The sequence below is a fragment of the Musa acuminata genome, chromosome BXJ1-4 (genome assembly GCF_036884655.1).
Source record: "Musa acuminata AAA Group cultivar baxijiao chromosome BXJ1-4, Cavendish_Baxijiao_AAA, whole genome shotgun sequence".
Classification (NCBI taxonomy): Eukaryota; Viridiplantae; Streptophyta; class Magnoliopsida; order Zingiberales; family Musaceae; genus Musa; species Musa acuminata.
In genome coordinates this window covers 43,625,088-43,646,911 of record NC_088330.1, presented here as the reverse complement: position 1 = coordinate 43,646,911, position 21,824 = coordinate 43,625,088, and the positions used below count along the sequence as shown (strand labels likewise).

Here is a 21,824-nt window from a genome sequence, read left to right as displayed (position 1 = left end):
CCTCTAGACTTGGAAGTCTTGGAGTTCCCTTGAATAGTTCATTGACAGGAATCATAATTCGGTAGCATTGATGTGCACTATAATTGTATAATATATATCTCGGTATGGGTGTCTAATGGATTTGTATAATTTCTTTCATTGGAAAATTTTAACGGGGCAGAATTCATCATATTTGGCTTACTATACCTATGTAAACTGATACAGAATTGACTGTCCAGAATAGAACCATTATCATCTTATAAATCTAACAGTTACTATCCCCTTTTATAATGAACTGACGCACAAGTTTTTCTGATTGATCTAATTATCAGCATCATATATTCTTTTACTTCTCTTACATTTTGTCATCTCTTTGGCCCTTTTTTTCAGTTACTTTGTTGCTTATTTTCCTTGCTATATCTTCGATGATTCTGCTGTTTTCTGATACACTAGCATGGTACAACAGCAGGTTTTCAAGAAGAGTCAAGTCTAGTTTGATTAAATGTCTAGATCCAATACACCAATAACAAGAACAACAACAGTCCATAATGTTCAAAAAATTTGGGATTGGTTCGATGGATCTTCTTCCTCGATTCAGCTTTGTTTGGGGTATCACTAGTCAAAACAATAGCAGTCAAATATCTTATTAATTTTTGATAAAGTTTTCTTGGATCTCCGTCTACATTTCCTTACATCACTGATCCTAATTGACAGTTATCCATTGATAAGTTCATACCATTTCCATTTCAACATCCTAATCTCAACAACACTAACTTATTTTTGTTTTTTCTTTAGTTGCATAAGATTGACTCTTAAGCATGACCAACTATGCAATTATGATATATATGTTTTTAATCTAAGGTGCATGTGATAATCAGATAAAATTACTGTCCCACTTCACTTTGTCTATCCCATTTCCAATGTGATGAACAATGTCATTAATCTCCTCCTGCCCAATAATAAATACAAGATATATAAAGCTTTTAACTTTAGGAACTTGGCTGCATATTTTTATACCTGTGGTTTTTCTATTGGCATGACTAAAGTGATACATTGTGTATTCTGTTCTAGTTCTTCTCAGCCTAAAAATTTTAGTTTCTGGCATCTATCACTATTTCTCAAGCGTAGAGTTATTCCATTTAAATTCTCATCAATCAACTTAATAGCATACACCAAGGATATTCCAAATATGACTAGTAAGTTCATTCATAGCCAAGGTGAAAATGACAAATTGGATTCATTTAGGGAACTTGGAGGATGACAAGCTTAACAGTAGTGACAACTTTGTTGTGCATATCTATTATCACATCAATGTAGCTTCTAGATATTCAGGTTGTTATCTAGTTGCTGTATTCCAGTCATAAAAACTTGACTCCATTCTATTCATTATTTTAAAGAAACTCAAGATATATTAAGTTTATTCTGAAAGCTACAGAGATGTAGATGATGTTTTGCTAAAAACCTGTCATTGGTTTGCAATTAATTTCTGGTTCGGTTTTAAGCTAATTCAGGGCATAGTTAGGGGCTCAGTCTGCAAGATGAATGTTTTCAGATTATGTTGGAGTTTCTTTGAAGAAACTATAAAAAAGTGGATACGTCTGTTCACAGTGGTCGAAATTGTCATGCTTGGATTTTATGCAATAGTGGTTTACTTTAGTGTCTGTGATGTACAAGTGACTTACTGTTTTATTGATTGTCAATTTATAATGTAAAGTAAACATTTGTGTTTTTTTTTTGCAGCTTGTCGAGCTTCTAAAGTCATGTGATTACCGAACTTTGGCAATTGGCGATGGTGGAAATGATGTCAGGATGATACAGCAGGCTGATATTGGTGTTGGGATTAGTGGACGGGAAGGCTTGCAAGCTGCAAGGGCAGCTGACTATAGCATCGGAAGTGAGTAGCTGGTTTGACTCTCTTTAGGTATTTTGGTAATTTGCTGATAGTGTAACTGAGTACATGTATTTTGCTTGTTCATGAAATCATCTCTCTTCATCACTAATAGCATGAGAATAATTATAGCACTGGAATTGAGTAGCTAGTTTAAGTATCTCTCTTCCTCATTGTTCACAAGAGAATAATTGTAAACTAATGATCATGGTTTTCATATGACTCATCCTACACTTTTCTTGAAGTATTATTTGACAGCTATTTATGGAAGATATGAACTATTATCATGGAAATTTCAGTTAAATATTACCATGGGAAATTTTGAACCCATCACAGGAACTTAAAAGGTACCATTGGTGCAAAAATGGGTATGATCTGGCCTTGGTTCTTGACTGTAAGGTCAATATGAGTTTCTGATCCAGAGAGTTATAAACATTGATGTTCCAAGGAAATATCAGCACAGAACTAGGATTTGACTATTGGAGTGTTGTTACATATTATGGGCTGAAGAGTTGGTGTAGCCTTAGATCAACTTTCAGAAGAGAAAGGACAAACTATTGGGTTTGATTTTTAGTAAGTCATGCTTAAAATTGTAGGATTTTTGTTTCCAGGATTAGATGATTTGCTAAGATTGGTGATAGGATAAACCAAGGTTCGCATTACCGTACCATATCAGCGTTTTAACCTGGTCTCGGTATGGTACGGTACGGTGTATCGAGCGGTACACCCAGGTGTACCGAGCGGTACACCTGATTTCACAGATTTAACCCTCCGAAAATACCTGAAAATTAAAAAAAAAAGTTAGGATAGGGTTTTCAAGTTACAAATAAATATAGTAATAGTATAAGTTTAGCAAAATCAATGTAAATTAGGTAAGAATAGTATCACATATCTTTTTCTGACTTTGAGGTAGTCTTGTTTGAGGTTCGTATTTTAGCCCGTTATAGATTGAAATATCTACAGAAAAATCAATTGAATTGTTAGACTATTTTGTTACAATATAAACTCTAAAATTTAAATGAATTAAATAATCACATATGTAGATATACCTGATTGTTGATTACTTGATTCTACCACCAAAACGAACGACGGGGCTCCACGGGTGGTGGATCGGGGTCTTCGATCCGATACATCTACATATCAATATAATACGTTTGTTGGACCCAATCATGAAATTGATCCCATGACATAGTGTATGGATACACCGTATGTCATTGATGCATCAATGTGGTGCTGATTGTAGACTGATCGTCATGAATCATATTTGTCCGAGGCAACTCTTGAGGCATATATTGGTGAATGTCAGAGCTTCTACTTTCGCTATTGATCTGCTGTTCTATATTATACTGTTGTTCAGAGAAGGATGACCAACTATCACCATACTGTTGTTGCCCGTATGATTCTCCATAATACGATATGGCTGTGAATACGATAAGCCTCTTTCTATGTCTATATCATGTATGCTCTGTCGCATTTGTTCATATTCATCCACTGCCTTCCCCTTCCCCTTCCGCGCATAAACTTGACAAGTACCTTGTCGAGTTCCATGATCTGAATCTTGAGTGGCATGCGTAAAATATTGCTCCTCAGTCCATTCACCACCCTCAAGTTGTGTAGACGAGACCAACGACTGCCCGGCATCATTGGCATCATCTGCCGAGGCACTGCTGTCCGTGTTGCTGTTATGTCTCTGGACCGAGCGAGAAAGAGACTGTGATTGTGAAGGTGTTTCGTCGCCCGACTCAATTCTTTCCAACGATGCAACTGATGCTGCTACCTTCCCCTTTAGCTTAAATAGGGGAGAGAAGAATGGCTTAAATAGAATGAGAAAGGGCTCTAACGGTCAAATTGACCGTTGGATCACTGTAGCACTGCTACAGTGCGGTAACGGTCGATTTCGACCGTTACCGAGTTGTGCCGGGCAGTAACAGTCGAAATTTCGACCGTTACCGCCCGATATTACCCCGTATCGTCCGATACGGGGTTTTTCTGAACGTACCGCCCGGTAGCGGGCGGTCCGCATACCGGTAGCATATCGAACCGGTATGTACCGCCCTGTAACGGACAAACTTCTAAACAAGATGTTGGATGTAATGCTTATGTCTGTCCGTTGTCTTTTGGCATGTTCATGCCTTGTACAACAGATAGAGGGGCGGCCGAAGGCTAAATAGTCCCATGTTAGTTGGGTTGGTGGCCTTTTTAGGCTTGTAAATAAAGGTTGTGTCAAGTGGACACGAGCGAGAGCTTTTCGGTCTGTAATGGACCATTTTACCCTTTGTTGTGCAACTGTTCAGAGCTTGTAAAGTCTGTTTGTAATTTGCATTGTCTATGAAGTGTTTTTCGGACATGTTTGCTTGTGGATCCCGATTGAGGCATTCTTTTTAACCCGTTCTCTCTTTTGTTGGTCCTAAGGGACAATGGGAGGCTTCGGGGAGGCTGACCTTTGCGGACGGACGCGCGAGGGTGCCGCACGCCTTAGGCAAAACCAGCTAAGGTCGTGACATTATGGTATCAGAGCGGGACAAGCACTCATAGAAACACTTGACATGCAAACGTGGGGGACCTAGCGGGGCTGCGTTGAGGGCAGTCAGCACACGCGCGACCGTTTGAGGGAAAACGGGCATGGAGATGTAGGGAAAAGAGTCGCTCAGAGGAGCGAGCATCCGAGATTGGCATTCAGAGGAATGGCCAACCCTTCGCGCAAGAGGCACCACGAGAACAGGCAAGCTTGGTTGAATGCGGAGCGCACAAAGGCTGGGATGGCTGAGTTTGAGCTACGGCTCAACGTTGACAACTATACTTGATGGTGCTCTAGGCAAGCGAGGCGCTTGGCAAGAATGAGACCATCCAAGGTGGAATGAGTTGTTCAACGACCAAAAGAGTTATGCAAAGCTCACAAAGGTGAGGGGAATTGCTAACTCGAAGAATTTGGTACTCATGCATGGGCTTGTATGCGGACGATGGAATGTTCGTGGCCATCCCAAGGCGACCGAGACTCGGCGCCATGGAGCATTGAAACTTTCTCTTCGTCATGTGAAGGATACGTCCGGAGGAGGCTGAAGTGTGTAACGAGTTTAGCATGTTGCTAGGCCTTGAGGGGTGCGGCGGTGGCTGTATTGACGTGGAGGCGCAATCTAGCAAGTGCGTTTGCAAGAGGCAGAACAATGCACAGTTTGTTCAGCAGATCGGAGTAGTCCAAGGGGATGGGGGTCTCCGAAACGAAGAGAGATGTTGCTCCAACGGGACAGTTATCTAGGAGGGATAAGTCTCGGCACTCCAGAGGGAGAATCATGTGAGACGGACTTCACATGTTGAGGAGGAGTACCTCATAAACAACAACTTCACGAAGCTCGATGGACTGAGCAAGCGGCGAGGAGTTTTCGCATGATCTCGCTCGAGAGAATGCATTGGTGGATGCATTGCGAGATCAAGTGGGGGAGCAACCTGAAACAACTTAAATGAAGGCACACTTAGAGTCGATATGGAGATCAGACTCAAGGGAGGGCTGACCCGTGGAATGGAGGGCGCGAGGGCCACTATCGACTCTGCAAAAAAAAGAGGAGCGGAGCAACTTGGGTGTAACTTGGCGAAGTACCCAAGCCGCATGAAGGGAGCCAGCAGAGAAGTTGGAACATGGAGCAGAAGCACAGTGCTTTCCTTAGACAGAGGTCAAAGACATGAATTCTTGCAGAGGCAAGGGTAGGATCATGTTGTTCCATGGGTCCTTCATTCTGACGAAGCGGACTCATCTTGCATGGTGCCAAAGACGAAGGGAGCTTCTGGGCACATGCACCTTATCTCGGAGGAGCATTTGATGGAGGAACTAAGGCGACTCAATTTGCGGAGGCGAAGTTGGGTTCAGAAGGTCTTAGCACGGGGCAAGAGGACGCAGAGGCAGGTACTCTTGAAGAATATGCCACAGTGTTGCCATTCAAGTTGCCATGAAGGAAGCAGTGCGCAGCGGAGATTGTGCTGGTAGGGGCAGAGGCCCAGGATCCAGACAATGGTGCACAAACTACAGTGAAGTCGGTGGACTTCGGGAGCTACTAGGCGACGGACTGTCCTAGAGTGGTGCTTCATCTAGGTGTGACCCAAGAGTGGGTGGATGAAGGTCGATTGCCAAAGGAGTGAACAAAATCGAAGGTGGAGGAAACCCTGCGATGTATTGGCAGAGGCCACACATGGAGGGTTCACAATTCGAGTTTATTCCACAAAGATCAGAATGCAATGGAGATGTCACCAGGAGGCGACATGGTGCAGCGGATCGTGGTGGAACAGTTCGTGGCAATGCGACACACACGACATTGTCCCGTGAGGGATGAGATCATATGGAGGTATGATCGGGAGCTACTGGGAGCTCCGCTTTGGTGAACAACACGACGGCAAGAAGGGCTATGGATTCAAGGAGTGAAGGCCATGGTACCGCAGAGGCGGGTCTTCCGGGCGTGCACCGAATTTTGCATCGGATGAAAACCTTGGTCATCAGCATATGGGGGCTGGGTTCCACCAAGGGAAAAGTTCGAATGCAAGTACCAGTGAGTTCCATGGGAGGGACTTGATCATGCAGAGGTATGATCGAAGCAGCTGGAGAGTTGGACTGCTTCAGAGCTCATATTCGCTTAAGGGAGCCCGACAAGTCAGAGGACAAGGTCGAGTAAGCGAACGTTGCTACCAAGGAAGCTAAGGAGAACAGAATCGCTGCAAACTCTACAACGTGATGGCAGAGGCCATGCATGGGAGTTGCAGTCTGTCTTTCCATCGACCAAACGGACTGCTTGGAGAACACAGTGGTGTTGAAGTAGGGGGTCGAAAGGGGCGAGGAAGCGACGACGAGTCCAGAGGGACTTAGCTACCCAAAATCAAGCATCAGTTAGAATGGAGGTGGACTCAGAGGAGTGCCACGGAGACATCTCTACTGATTGTGAAGAAAAGGGATACAGAGGCGAGGCGACGGATAGTAGGGCCATGGGCATGGCAGCGCCATGGTACCGCAGAGGCGGGACTTCCGTGCAAGTCATTGATCCCTTGCTCTCATGGAGGGAGAGCGCTTGGTCGTGAAAGGGGCCGAGGAGGTGGAGCATGCAGAGGCAATCTCCAAGTACCGAGACAAGGCTGAAGGGCAGAGGCCAAGAAACTTCGTAAGACCGGTGTCAACAAGTTTCTCATCAAGATAGCCGTAAGTGAAGGACTTCAGGTCATGCAAGGGTGCACGACCAAGGAACGAAGCAAGCAGTACACGGTGCTGTACCTTTACTACTCAGTGGAGTAGGCGGCAGGGTTGATGGAGAAGACGGTACAATCCCAGAGGCGACCTCATCTATCAGAGAATTACTCCAAGTTGGGGTGAAAACTTCTTGCATTCCAGAAGTTCAATGGCATTGAGAAGGTGAATCACAGTAGCTAACTCAATGCAAGGAGTGCAAACACTTCAAGTGCTTCAGAAGTGTGAGCAAAGAGCAGGCGAAGGCCAGTAACCAGCTCGATGCATGAAGTACAACCTCGAGGACGCGGGCGAAGTCAAGTAACTTTTGCCTTCTCAACTCTTAAGAGAATGGGCGAAACTGAGTACCCCAATTCTCTTATCTATCCAGCAGAGGAGCGCTGTACAAGTTCAAAGACCCTTCGAAGATAATGGAAGACAATAGTTGTCAAATCCTCACCAACGGTGATCAGTGCTACTGAGAGTAGATTGTCCGCCTCATTTCCCTACGAAATGCCAATCGAAAGCGGAAGTGATGCGAACCTACTTGGATATGACAACTAACTGAAAGAAGAGTCAATGAGCAGATTTTGTGGAGGAAGGACCCAAAACTTCGGAAGTTTGCGAGGCGATGCTCGTTAAAGCTCCAACAAGCATCCACCCAGTTCAAGCAGTATGGGGAAATTTTGAGAGACTGGCGCAGTAAGGATGGTCTTTTCCTTCATTTGGTGGATCCGCAGGAATCAACGAGGATCAATACAACTCAGCCAACCCCACACCAGAGTCAGAGTCATTGGCGAGTTGAAGCAGCATGGCGGATCAAAGGTTCGACTACTCAGAAACAGCAGCGGAGAGCAGCTGGGAGCCAGGAGGCGCATTGCAGCTGGAGCAGAAGATTGAAGACTCAGCAAAGGCGAAGAGTTGCAGTGTTCACAAAGGCTTCGACGAGGACGTCGAAGGGATAAGTGGGGGAGAATGTAACGGACAAACTTCTAAACAAGATGTTGGATGTAATGCTTATGTCTGTCCGTTGTCTTTTGGCATGTTCATGCCTTGTACAGCAGATAGAGGGGCGGCCGAAGGCTAAATAGTCCCATGTTAGTTGGGTTGGTGGCCTTTTTAGGCTTGTAAATAAAGGTTGTGTCAAGTGGACACGAGCGAGAGCTTTTCGGTCTGTAATGGACCATTTTACCCTTTGTTGTGCAACTGTTCAGAGCTTGTAAAGTCTGTTTGTAATTTGCATTGTCTATGAAGTGTTTTTCGGACATGTTTGCTTGTGGATCCCGATTGAGGCGTTCTTTTTAACCCGTTCTCTCTTTTGTTGGTCCTAAGGGACAATGGGAGGCTTCGGGGAGGCTGACCTTTGCGGACGGACGCGCGAGGGTGCCGCACGCCTTAGGCAAAACCAGCTAAGGTCGTGACAGCCCGTACCGGGCGGTATGATTCGGTATGGCAGATCTTGGGATAAACATGCTTTGGTGATCTCAAAGGCCACAAGTTCATAATCTAAGGCACCAGATCAAAATATTACAACAATAAGGGATATCATGATCTAGGTATTGCACTAAGAAGTTTGGATCAAAGGTAATGAACACTTGGCCTTGCTTTTGGAATAGTTTAGACCATTGTCATTCAGCACCCTTCAAAATTGAAGAGAACAAGAAAATTGTCATTCCATTAGAATATCCATGAACTGTACAAAGAAAGAACCAGTTTTTACATGGGCTTAGTATCTTTTTACTGCATAGCTTTTGATTCTGTGAAAACATATTTACAATGCTTAAGCAAATCAGAAATATGATCCTGAAGAAGATAAAAGCTAATTCATTTAAATTTAGTCTAGGTTTTTCTGAAGATGGTAATAGAGATAAAAGTGGGAAGTAATTCTTAGCAGCAAACTTGGGGTAGAGCAATTCGGAAATGTAGAATAAGGGTTGGTTGGATGATGGATTTGGCTTGATTGGGAGCTTCTACCATGTAGGTAACATCAAAGGTTGACATTTGATGAGTCACACTTGACTACACAACTTTGATACATCACCACCTACAAGATGATGGCATGTTGGGAGTTTTAAGGATGGATGTCTGGTAGTTAAGCTGTTTCTAGTTGAGTTTTGATCATACCTAGACTCAGTTGAGCAGCTGTTTCAGTTGTCTGTCCATGTTGCATATCTCTTCACATCAGAGCATTAGCTTTGCTTTTACAGACATTCTGAATATTGAGTTGATCAGAAACTTTATTGCCAGGCATATGCAAGAGTTATTTCTTCCTTCTAATGTATTGAAATTTTTTTTCTCATTTGTTAGATGATATAGTGATATTGTGATTCTGATCTATGCAAAAAGTTTGTATTTTCCATTACATATTATTATTACATCATCATTGGAAGAGAATGAGTTTTATTCATTAATTAACTGTTGGCATGGTTTATCAGAATTCCGGTTCCTTAAAAGGTTGATTCTTGTTCATGGGCGCTATTCTTACAACCGAACAGCTTTTCTCTCACAATACTCCTTTTACAAGTCATTGCTGATATGTTTTATACAGATATTGTAAGTTCCTGTTTTTATTTCCTGTCTTTGTTTGTTTCTGTCATTTAATATCAGTAGTTCAGAACAACATTAATCATCTTCACTAACTTTTAGAAAGTTGTTATTGAAGCTTTTGCACCATTAATGCTAATAGGGGTATGGTGCAGTTTTTCTTTCTTTTCAGGTGTTTCTGGAACCAGCTTATTTAATTCCATTAGTTTGATGGCTTATAACGTCTTCTACACTAGTATACCTGTTTTAACAGTTGTCCTAGACAAGGACCTTAGTGAGAAAACAGTGATGCAGAACCCACAGATTTTATTATATTGTCAAGCTGGAAGGTATGCAGAACTTGTTCAGGTTCAGCTGAGCTAAATATAGTTTTGTTTTATCCTTCATGCAACTGCATCAGAAATTTCAACATCAGAATGTTTAAACTTCTTTTACGAGTTATAGCTTTTTGTTGTTATCAATTAATTATTGTTATGTTTCTTGTATATATATAGGCTCTTAAACCCGAGCACATTTGCTGGATGGTTTGGTCGTTCATTATATCATGTAAGTGAAATGCTTAGTTTGTCAGGTTCTTGTCTGTCATATCTTATAGCTTGCAGTTAAACCAAGATTGTAGTTATTTAAGTTTCTTTCCATAGTTTCGGAACAATTGCAAAAGTCAACTTTGAAGTTGCTGGCTTCTTCCAAGCTGATGAACGACACATTTTATTTGAAAATTGTGTTTATATTTATTTATCTATCTCTGCATATTTTATAATTTGTGAATCCTGATTGCTAATAGTTTTCGTAGATAATATTTTTATTACATGTAAATCATGTTTTTATGTTCTTCTACCAATATTCATTTTCCATCCAAAATATATACGATAAGTGACTTCAATTATTTCTTCATCAGTCTAGTTGTTGCCACATTTGTGTGGTAAAGGGGCGAACACCACTAGTTGCATACTTCGTCCTTGGGTCATCCATCGTTTAAATCTCTCCAACCTTGACAGATTTGAGATATAGCCAAAGGCTCCAAGAGCCCTTCTGACATTTGGCTTTCTACCTTATTTTATTGGTACTTGAAGCATGTCCCTACATTCTTTGTTGCATCGATCCCCTTTCTTGATAAACTTGCTCTCCCTATGAGTGCAACAGTTTAGTAACCTCATGAGTTTGCACATTTTCTTTGCACTTATGTATCCGACTTATTGTTGGTAACTGAGTCCCACCATAATTGTGATCATTGTGCCTTGCCTTGTATGATTAGTTGCTTCAACATCACTTGTATATTTTGGAGTAGTCCCCCTTTAATCGGACCGCAACTTGAATGTATGTCATTCTCCATTATGTTGTTGGCCCCTGCCAATTCTGCTTTTTAGCTTGCTTCCTTAGTGACATTCAGTATCAATCTTCTCCTCTGAAAGCATCAGGGCACCCACGAGCAACTTTGAGTTCTGGAATTGTAAACATTCAATAGCTTATCTGTCTAGAGGCCTAGAAATGATGTCCAGTATGGAGTTTTGGTCAGGGATTTGGGACCTGTCTCCAGTTTAAACTGTATCCATACCATGTTTTTTGTGGAAAGTGCTTTTGCATCTTGATTGGCAAATTGAGACATTTAAGAGCTAATTTCTCTGTGATAAATTCTTGGCCTGAGCTAAGGCCTACAAACTTTATTGATTCAAGAATCATCATTTTATCCTATCTTTATCTGCCTCCTTGAGATTCATTGTGTCAGCTCCCTTTGAAGCTGGCACCATGAATGGAGATTCATTTCATATCAAAAAGAGGGAATCAAGGAATGATATTGACATCCCTCTTGCCACATTCGAAATCTTCACCCTAAGGATGGCTCAGAAATCTTCAAGGGAATCGCCATAAAGTTTTCATTTGCTTCAAGTTCCAACTTTGACGTCGACTTCCTTTGGCATTCTAAGATAGAATCTGCCACCAAATTAATCATCATCATGTGACTCTGGCTCCTAACAAAGTCCAACCGAAGTTGCTTTGCATCCTGAGCTGTTCTGAATTTATGTACTGTGGCCCTTTGTATCCACCATTACAAAAGGTTGTATTCTCACTGAGTTTGATGTCCATGTATATTAGCTTGTGATTTGCCTTTGTCTCCCAGAGCGTTTAGGATTCAATAGAGGTTGTCATTTTTATGCATGTAGAAACCTTTTTCCATGCTCTTGAATTGTTAAGCTATGGTGATGTTGCCTCAACTTTCACTATGCCATGAGCTCAATATTCTTGGGCATGAATTAGGCTTGACATTCCTTTCCTCCAAGTGGGTTTGGCACTGTAGCTTGTGTCTGCACTTTGGTAAATAATTTTTTTTGACACCTTTGACATCTCTTTCAATTTTGGGGGTTGCTTTGTAGTATTGTTCCATGTTGATGAGATAGTTGTCTAGCTTCAAGTCCTTAGCTTCCATCATACCAATGTGGCTTAGGCACCTTCGATCTTTGAGGATGGCTACGAGCATTCCCACTACATAATTTGAGTCATCATATCCTTCAAATATTGTATGAACTCATTTCATGTCATCAGCAAGATGTCTCCAACTATATCTAGTTGATCCATTTTGGTGTGCACACCCACTTGCATGGCCTCTACTTTCACTAGACGTCCTTCACCTATGTAGAGATCTGCCAAGCTATAACCTATGACATCGAGACACATCTCGAACTCTCCCATCCTTATCTTTGTTATGTTGTGTCGTTCAGACTATTGTTCTATCACGAATGGTTGTCGCGCACCCGCAACAACTTCGTTTAACGAACCGTTCGTCGCTTTTGCATGCTTGTACAGAGACATGACAGCCTGTTTTATCTTGATTTTGTGTGTTTTTTCTTGTAAAAATGCATGTTCGAACAGGTTACAGCGCTGCAGTGTGACCGCTCACCGCGCCGGGCCGAACTGCCCCAAAATGGCTCCGTTTTCGCGTGCCACGACTTGTTTTCTGCAAGCCGCAGCTGCACGCAAAACGTCAGCCATCTCAACACCCTGGAACCCCCCGGGTGGCATAGGACTAAATGGGGCTTCGGTATATGGTATTGTCCGTGTTTCTTCACCGATCTAGCTGTCATCTCCTTTGAGCAGTGTAGGTAGTGCCACACCACATGTTGTGTACGTCGTCCCTCAGTCAACCATCATCCATTTTCTCTTACCTTGTGCCTAGTCAATAAAAAGACTTCAGATAGAGGCTCCAAGAGGACCTCTGACATCCATCTACCATGTTTTGCTAGTCCTCAAAGCATGTTCCCACATTTCTTGATGCCTTAGTCACCTTTCTCAGCCAACAACTTGCTTTCCCTGCAAGAAAAACGGTTCGGTGCATGTTCAAAAGATCTGCCTTGTGGTACATGATACTCCACCATGAGTTCACTTCTTTTTCTTTCGATGCCCATGTATCCATCTCCCCGTCAGATAACTGAATTCCACCAGGACTACCAATCATCATGGCTTGCCCTCTACGACTGTTTCAACATGCCTTGAAGTAGTCCCCCTCTGATCAGACTGAACTCATTTCTTTGATTGAGATATTAGATGCTGGTTTACTCTTCTGAGTTCTGGTTATGCATGTCCGTCGACTGTTACAGGCTAGATGTCACTAAGGGTCATCTGTTCCTGTTGTTCTCTGAATTACCTGTATAGTTTACAATTATCAACAAAATTATTGTAATTTGCTCTTAACACTACTCATGGTCAAGATTTTGCCTTTTTTCATGATTTCAGGCATTAGTTGTTTTCTTAATAACTGTGCACGCATATGCTGATGAGAAAAGTGAGATGGAAGAGCTGTCAATGGTCGCACTCTCTGGATGTATTTGGTTGCAGGCCTTTGTCGTGACAATCGAGATGAAGTAAGCATTGGTAACTGTGTCATTTGAAAAGGTAGTTTTTTTATTGTCGAGAAAGTTCATTCCTCTAAAACATAACTTGCTAAATCTTCCAGTTCCTTCACAATCTTGCAACACCTTGCTATCTGGGGTAATTTTGCGGCTTTCTATTTCATCAACTCTGTAGTCAGTACCATACCATCAGCAGGAATGTACACCATCATGTTTCGCCTCTGTAGACAGCCGTCGTACTGGATAACTGTGGTTGTGAGTATCATGTTGTTCACATATGGTTATAAATTATCATTACCATTTTATTTTCTTTTTCTAAGAACCTCTTTGTTCCAGCTTATTGTTGCAGTAGGAATGGGTCCAGTGCTAGCCCTGAAGTACTTCAGATATACATACAGATCAAGTGCCATTAATATACTTCAGCAGGCGGAGCGATCTCGTGGACCCATCTTCTCAATGGGGGGCCTTGAGTCGCAGCTCAAGTCCCTAGAGAAGGATGTTGCTTCATTGTCGACATCCCAGAGTAAATTCAGGAACAGTGTTTATGAGCCCCTGCTATCAGCATCTGACCCTCCAACATCTACCAGAAGGTCCATAGGACCTGCAACATTTGATTTCTTACAACCAGCGCAATCCAGGCTGTCCTCATCTTACTCGAGAAATTGCAAAGATAATTGATTTTTTTTTTTTTGTCATTTTTTCAGTACACAAAGAAATGTGAAATTTCTATTGTGAAAAGAACTTGAAAGAAGGAATTTCCTATAGAAAGTTCGATATGGAATTTTTGGACTGTTGTCAAAATGTACCTACCGTATACAGAATCAAGAATGCTTAGGCCTATCATAAGTGTTTTATGCTCATTGAGAAACTCGATGCTGATGGACATGCCAAAATAAAATGCATATTCCATAAGTTACCAAAAGTACCTGTTTTTTATTGTTTTTGCCTTTCAGATGTAAAAGAAATGGTGCATCAGTGAAGCTTTACGTGATTCCTTCAGTTACAGGGGTTGGCTCAAGGCAAAAGGGAAATCAGCAACGGAGTTTTTAGGTGTTTTAAGGTCACAGCAGAGGTTGATGATCGTGAGATGAGAAGTGGGATCCAACATGAGCTGATTTTTGTTATCACTTGACGATTCCTCAAACGTCAAATTGCATGATGGAATGGGGAGGGCGCACTTACATAGCCGTTTTGGCATAATATATCTCCACGGATGGAAACATTGTCGTATTGCCACAATTTGCATTAGTTGTTTGAGCTAATTGTGTTGTTGGTACTGCAGTTCACCTACTCTAGATGTTGGGCTCGAGTGACTTATGAAATATGTTCTCAGAAACAGTGGACACTGGTTAGTAATTAATCTTATATCGTGCTTAAGGGATCGATGCTGGATGGATATACGGGCCTACGGACTAATTAATTAGTAATTAATTAGTAATTAATTAAACCCACCCCACCCCCACCCCCCCCCCGATCACTCTGATGACCGTTGATGATGGTGATGATGATGATGATGAATTGGTTGGTCAGGAGACCCTCTGGATGAGATGGGTGAAAAAGGGTTGCGGCCTTCGTCGGGTTCTCTTCTTTCTCAAAGATCCTCCTTGTTGAAACGAGCAACAAGGAGGCCATGACAGCCCTTCTTCACTCCATCTCCGCCCACCCGAGCTCCAAACCCCCGGACGCCACCGTCACCAGATGTAAGCCACGCTTCCTCTCCCATCTCCCAAACCTCCCTTCTCTCTCCCTCAACAATGGCTTCTCCAGGGTCTTGGCCTCGCCCCCCGTCGCCCTCCCCCCTAAGGACGCCGCCTCCTTGTCCCACCCCAGCTGGAGGAACGGCAAGAACGAATCGAGAATCAAGGAGGTCCGGCTCCACGACGCCTTCCTTCACCTGGAGCACATGGTGGGGAAGGGGCACAGGCCCGACGCCGCCCAGGCCACTCAACTCGTCTACGATCTCTGTAAGTCCAACAAGATCCGGAAGGCCATTCGCGTCATGGAGCTGATGGCCAGCTCTGGAACCACCCCCGAACCCTCCACCTACACCTTCCTCGTGAATCAGCTGTGCAAGAGGGGCAACGTCGGGTACGCGATGCAGTTGGTTGATAAAATGGAGGAGCATGGGTGCCCCCCCACCACCATCGTCTACAATTCCCTGGTCAGGGGCCTCTGCATCCACGGCAATCTGCAGCAGAGCTTGCAGCTTTTGGAGAGACTGATGCACAAGGGGCTCATCCCCAATGTGTTCACTTACTCTTTCTTGCTCGAAGCAGCCTACAAAGAGAGAGGGGCGGATGAGGCGGTGAGGCTACTGGATGAGATCATCGCCAAAGGCGGGAGGCCTAATCTCGTCAGTTACAATGTTCTTCTTACTGGATTCTGCAAGGAAGGTCGGTTGGAGGACGCAATGCAGTTCTTCAGGGGGTTGCCATCCAAGGGTTTTCGACCAAATGTCGTCAGCTACAATATTCTTTTAAGGAGTCTGTGTTACCAAGGGCGGTGGGAGGAGGCAGAGGAGCTCTTGGCTGAGATGGGCGAGAAGAATTGCGACCCTAGCATCATAACATACAATATCTTGATCGGTTCACTCGCTTATCATGGTCGGACGGAACAAGCAGTTGACATCTTGGAGGAGATGGCAAGGAATGGGTTTAAGCCCGTAGCCGCGAGCTATAACCCCATAATTGCTCGGTTCTGCAAGGAGGGAAAACTGGACATGGTTCTCGAATGCCTGGACATGATGCATAGGCATTGTACTCCTAATGAAGGCACTTACAATGCAATCGCGGTGCTCTGTGAAGAAGGGAAGGTGGAAGATGCATTCTCCATATTGCAAAGCTTGGGCAATAAGCAGAATGCTTCCATGAATGACTTCTACCGAAATGTGATATCATTCTTGTGTAAGAAAGGGAACACCTTTGCTGCTTTCCAGTTACTGCATGAGACGACAAAACATGGATTTACTCCTGATTCATACACCAATTCCTCCTTGATCAGAGGTCTTTGCATCGAGGGCATGCTGGATGAAGCCATTGAGCTCTTCAAAGTGATGGAGGAAAATGGTAATAAGCCTGATATAGACAACTACAACTCACTTATTCTTGGATTGTGCAAGGCTCAGCGGACAGACCTGTCATTTGATATATATGAATCAATGATCGAGAAAGGTTATGTGCCTAATGAAACAACATACACTATCCTGGTTGAAGGACTTGCTCATGAGGATGAAGCAGATTTGGCTGCAGAGGTGTTGAAAGAGTTGTACTCTAGAAACATTGTGAGCCAAAATACCATGGAGAGGATCACTATGCAATATGACTTGGACTGATTTTTGGTACATGTGGTTGCAGTTTAAGCAGTTGACCAGCTCCTTGGTAAGGGATGTGTTGCTAGAGTTTGGAACCTGAACTTATGTGAATCTTCTGTTATCAAGCACATATATCTTGACGTCAATCACAATCTGAGTGCCATTATCATGATGGATGTGATTGTACCAAAATCTCTCTACTGTTAGCTACGCTTTAGTTCCTGGCTTTCTACTTCTATGCTGATCATTCATTCTGAAGGAAACTTTTGTTGCACATGCTGAAACATCTATTCAAAATTTTCGCTGGAAGAATCACCAAACTAACTAGTTAGTCATGGATTTTCATTATTCTGGCTGCTTATTGCTTTTAGGATCCTCAAATCCAAAGCTTTCAGTATATTATATGGCATGTGGGGCATAATCTCTGTATTGTCTCCAGCCTCATGTTAGTTCTAGTTCTCCTCCTAGGCATCAACCGTTGGTGCTGCATTGCTTCTTAAAACCCAATGGGAAGAGTTATGCTGGCAGCATCGGATGTTGTTTCCTGAGAAGTATGGATTGGCAGGTACTCATTTCAAGTCATGTCAGTCTTCATTTGCAGCCAATTTCATCCATGCATGTAATGTCATAATATCAATGGCATGTAAGGATACAACCAAGTCACTGTTTGTGCAGTTGAGGTTAATTTAGACTATGGCCCCATGATTGTTGAGATATGCTTTTTAAGCCTTGGGTGCCAGGAGAAGCTGTCAAATATGTTGGACAATCTTGTGTATTAGTATTTTCATTTTGCTATTTTCTCAAGCTTCAAATATGATTAATGGTTACTTGGTAGATGACTGGCATCTCTCTTGGTCCAAAGCCCTTTGGAAGTGAAGTGTCAATAAAGCAATGGGTAGAGTTTTGTTCCGTGTTCCTTCCTTTGTGACAGTAAGCATAAACTGCAATTTGATGAAAGATGGTCTTTTATTGAGCACGAATGAAACTTGGATTTTAACTGCAAGCCGAAGGTTACATCTTTTAGAAGTTGATAGAACCAAATGAAATTGCTCCCAGTATTCTGCAAACTGGAAGTAATAGCTCTCTCTTGATGTTACAGAAAGGACATGATGATCTTATTATTCACTTTGATGCTTTTATGAATTATCTATCATTTATAAAGTCCTCAGATGTGTCAAATCTGAAACTTTCGTCTGTTCAAGTTTTTATGTGCTTGTTGTCGAACAATATTTATGAATTAAGGTGTAACAACGCATTATTTTGGTGTTCTTTACTTGATAACCTGTGCTTGCATGATATGCTGTCAAAGTTATATTACATGATATTTACAAGAAGATCCAAGAAGTCATGTCTGTGAAATATATTTGTTTTTCAATCCATTGATCATCTGGTTTTCTGCATCAAAGTGAACAAAACATCAACTGCCAAAGCTGACATAGCACTTGCTGCAAAACTTAACATGTGGAAACTGCAATTTACAGTGTAGACTCAAACAAGCAGCTAAAGCTTCATCGACTAACTTCACCTAATCCCTTGCAGGTATAGAAATGTTGAAGACGACGAGACTTTACATGACTAACATAGAGCTGTTTGGTGTTTTGTTCTCCTGAAGTTCTGCTGCATGTCCCCTTTCTCTAACTGATCAAATGAAGGGAAGAGAGGAATGGCTCCATCTTACCCAAATTAGACTCTCTCTCTCTCTCTCTACATAACCATGTAGACAAGTTACTGCCCTAGAGCTGTTTGGTGTTTTGTTCTTCTTGTCTTGTGCATGTCCTCCCTCTTTAACTCACCAAAATGGAGGAAAATGAAGCAATGGATGAAGCTTAGCAAAGCTACACTCTCTACACAACCATTTTGGCAAGGTACTACTGCCTCGGAGCTGGTTGGTGCTTTGTTCTTCTGACCTTGTGTTTGTCCCTTTCTTGAACTTACCAAATATTGACAAGCTGTTGCTATTAATATCACCAGAGTAGTAGTAATTGTGATCCCCCAAAGAGATCAACAAGGCTTTTTTTAGCACACAGCCAAAAGTTGAGCTCCCCATTGGAATAAACTCCCATTATTTGATATCTTTTCCTTATCAGATTAAACAAAGCCACCTCATGTATTCTCTTATCTGTTATTTTCTTGCAGCTTCACCAGCCAATCTGATTTGACTTATTTTGGAATCGAGTTGCATATATATATATATATATATATATATATATATATATATAAGATGGCTTATCAGGGTTATAACAAATATTAATATCTTTATAAAAATTAATGATCTTGATAATTGTAAGAAAAATAATATTTCAAACTATGATATGATTAATATTGAATAAACTCATTTTAAAAAAAGATGATAAATGGAAAGTATATGGTTGATGACATGTGCTTGTGAACCGTGTTGTTTTCTCCGCAGCAGTCATCACAGCTTGTCGTTACAAACAGACACCGTTACAATGATAGATAAATCCATTCCTAAATGTCGTCAAGAAATATGGCCGTCATAAGGATCGTAACGGACGCGACGTTGATCTCCTCGTTCTCACCGTTACGCAAAAACGCAGCATCTTTTTCTTCGCTCGTCTCTTCCCGTCGTCAATTCGAGGCGATTTGAGTGCTCTCCGACCGGTAATTCTTGTCATCCCTCTTCTTCTTCTTCTTCTTGCGGATCGAGTCGAAATCTTTGGTTCTGTTTTCATGACTTCATGCGTTCCTTTCTTGGTTGCCTGTAGTTGTGAATGATTTCGCCGTTGCCGGTCTCTCTTTCTCGCCGTCGATTAGGAGTTTGCCCTCATGGACGTCGGAAGCCCTAAAAGGTAGGATCGTGCCTCCCGATCCGTTCCTAGTTGTTGCTTGGATTTCATGATCTTGACTGGTTTGATACAAGTCCTCAATGAACAACTTCCTCGTTTGGTTTCTTTGTGCCTTTGATCCAAACCATTAGTCTGTGTACAGGGGAAAGATTCACAAAGGGAAGAGTGTTGCAGATGAAGGGACGGCAATGAGCGAGCAAGCGATCAATGACAGACAATGGGAGAACTTGCCTACTAACTGCTTGGTGGATATCTTCCAAAAGTTGAGCCTCCATGACTTGACACTGGGTGTTCCTTTTGTGTGCAAGTCTTGGTACGAAGCTTCACTGGATCCTAGTTGTTGGAAGATCCTCGATTTCAGAACTATTGATCCACGGCCAGGAAGCGAATTTACTGAGAAATTCAAGCATGAATATCGATTAGATAAATATCAATTCAGGGGTTTTCTAAACTTCCTCATTCGCCGCAGCTGCAAATTAGCCATTTTGCTTATACACCCTCCTAGTCAACGCATCCCAATTAACGACTTGGTCTATATTCTCAAAGAGTAAGCACATTGTGTACTCATCATCAATTTCTTGTCTAAGTTTACAATGTGCCAGAGTACTGGTGTAGGTTGGTTAATATTCTCAAGAGGCATATTGTGCTAGCTTTTTGTATGATTTAGTTTAGTAATGTTTTTCATCATTTTGGTTGAATGCAGATGCCCAAAGTTGGATATTTACAATCCGCCACTATCGGTGAAGAATCCAGGTCTCATGCGGAAATTTATTTTGACAGTGCACGAGACCATATTGAGAAGAGCTAGTTATGAATTCATGTAGAAACCTTTTATCTGTTATTGGGTCTGTTTTCTTCACACTGTTAGTTTATTTAATAAAGTATCTACCTTGAATATTTTGTAGTTTCAGTACTGGTTCTTAGCATTTTATGAAGCATCATCTAAGTTATTGGCATCTTTATGCGTATAATTTGATAGATTTATTTTGTTGCAATTACATTTTATCATTAGATAAATTCCCTTTTCATCGATGATTTACACTACGCATTCATAGGTCTGTTGCATATATAGTTTCTGCAGATTATTCTTGTTATCAGTATGCTACATTAGTTTGTAGATTAAGTTAGGATATTATTATTTTTAAGACAGAAAAGTTGTCTTGCTTTTTGGAACAAACTGTATCTGTGGGCTTTCACAGATCACAAATGTTCTTGCTAATTGATATTTTGGTTTTAGATTGGATTACTGGATGTGATTGACATTCTTACTTTGTCAGTTTCTTATCTCATCTAATGTACACAAGTACAAGAAGAAAATGTGTTATTTACTGAAATTATAAAACCATGTCGAATATTGATGGCCCTTCAAACCAGCAGCTGTTGCAGCTACAATAACTATGCGGTAATGTGTTCTCTTCTCTTCGAAAACCAAATGTGCATATTCATATTTGAATATTTTCTCTTCCCTAATGACCTAATATCTCAGATTGGGGTTGGTTTATCAATTTTATTTTTTGGCATGCTCAACATGTTGAGAAATCGATCAGCTTTTACTAATGTTTTTAATTGAGAGGTATGGAAAAGTATTTACCATAGTATTTAATAAAGGTGGCAGCTCAAAGTAATTCAGATTTAGTAGGTGAATGTTAAAAATATTATACCAGGAATATGTTTACCAAAATCAAATTCTATTACAAACTGATTGGGTTTGGTTCGCTAAGGGCAATACCATCCACATGATCATGTATTCAAGATTTAATAGTAGGTTTTTGTGGGTAGACAAAGTAAAATAAGAACTAAATCTCCATGGATCACTAGAGAACAGGGCACAAGGGATGAGCAGTAGGTACCAAAAGCAAGGTGACTTGGTGCTACCACTTATTAAACATGATGTATGTGGCCCCTTGATCTTTATACTACCCTTACAAGAACAGTGACCTTTGTTTGGTTCTACATATATATATATATATATATATATATATGATCAGAAGGGGGTGCTAATATTTCCTGGATGTCTAAAACAAGTTAGAAGTGACTCATATCTTATAAAGGGAAGCTTCTTGTTTTCTCCTCTTTATCTCCTTACATCCAGAGTGCTGCTAAAGCATGGGTGTGCCTAAGATGGAGGATGGATCTATCTGTTGATCATCACAACCCTCTTTGTGATTTTTCTTTGTTTCATCTTTCATATTGTCAAGCGTCTATTAGTCAAAAGTGACTGGTGAAGCTCAAAATGATCCTAAGAGACACT

The 21,824-nt window shown here is 41.7% G+C and overlaps 3 protein-coding genes across 5 annotated transcripts in view; all 3 read left to right on the top strand.

Moving 5' to 3' along the window:
• Positions 1 to 14,294, top strand: part of LOC103982227 (phospholipid-transporting ATPase 2) — a 42,032-nt gene extending 27,738 nt beyond the window's left edge. For all 3 annotated transcript variants that reach the window (XM_065180236.1, XM_065180237.1, XM_065180238.1), the window contains 7 exons: positions 1,720 to 1,873; positions 9,503 to 9,620; positions 9,767 to 9,940; positions 10,106 to 10,157; positions 13,341 to 13,468; positions 13,561 to 13,711; positions 13,793 to 14,294. In XM_065180236.1, coding sequence (XP_065036308.1) covers positions 1,720 to 1,873; positions 9,503 to 9,620; positions 9,767 to 9,940; positions 10,106 to 10,157; positions 13,341 to 13,468; positions 13,561 to 13,711; positions 13,793 to 14,134 — 1,119 coding nt within the window. In that variant the 3' untranslated portion in view covers positions 14,135 to 14,294. The remainder of the gene's footprint in view (positions 1 to 1,719; positions 1,874 to 9,502; positions 9,621 to 9,766; positions 9,941 to 10,105; positions 10,158 to 13,340; positions 13,469 to 13,560; positions 13,712 to 13,792) is intronic.
• Positions 14,295 to 15,011: 717 nt separating this feature from the next.
• LOC103982228 (pentatricopeptide repeat-containing protein At1g79080, chloroplastic) lies at positions 15,012 to 17,600 on the top strand. The gene has a single exon (XM_009399091.3). The coding sequence runs from the start codon at positions 15,087 to 15,089 to the stop codon at positions 16,785 to 16,787; it is 1,701 nt and encodes a 566-aa protein (XP_009397366.2). The 5' UTR covers positions 15,012 to 15,086; the 3' UTR covers positions 16,788 to 17,600.
• A 1,637-nt stretch (positions 17,601 to 19,237) lies between these two features.
• LOC135671879 (uncharacterized) lies at positions 19,238 to 20,551 on the top strand. Its single transcript, XM_065180235.1, has 4 exons — positions 19,238 to 19,388; positions 19,493 to 19,576; positions 19,716 to 20,120; positions 20,277 to 20,551. Exons 2-4 carry the CDS (start codon positions 19,554 to 19,556, stop codon positions 20,395 to 20,397), a joined length of 549 nt encoding a protein of 182 aa, XP_065036307.1. The 5' UTR covers positions 19,238 to 19,388; positions 19,493 to 19,553; the 3' UTR covers positions 20,398 to 20,551.
• The last annotated feature ends 1,273 nt before the right edge of the window (positions 20,552 to 21,824 follow it).

Excerpts from the sequence above, each read along its gene's own strand:
- LOC135671879 (XM_065180235.1), top strand. The coding sequence starts at position 19,554 with ATGGACGTCGGAAGCCCTAAAAG. Across the intron at positions 19,577-19,715 it reads GACGTCGGAAGCCCTAAAAG|GGGAAAGATTCACAAAGGGA; the intron begins GTAGGATCGTGC and ends GTCTGTGTACAG. Across the intron at positions 20,121-20,276 it reads TTGGTCTATATTCTCAAAGA|ATGCCCAAAGTTGGATATTT; the intron begins GTAAGCACATTG and ends GGTTGAATGCAG.
- LOC103982228 (XM_009399091.3), top strand. The coding sequence starts at position 15,087 with ATGACAGCCCTTCTTCACTCCATCTCCGCCCACCCGAGCTCCAAACCC.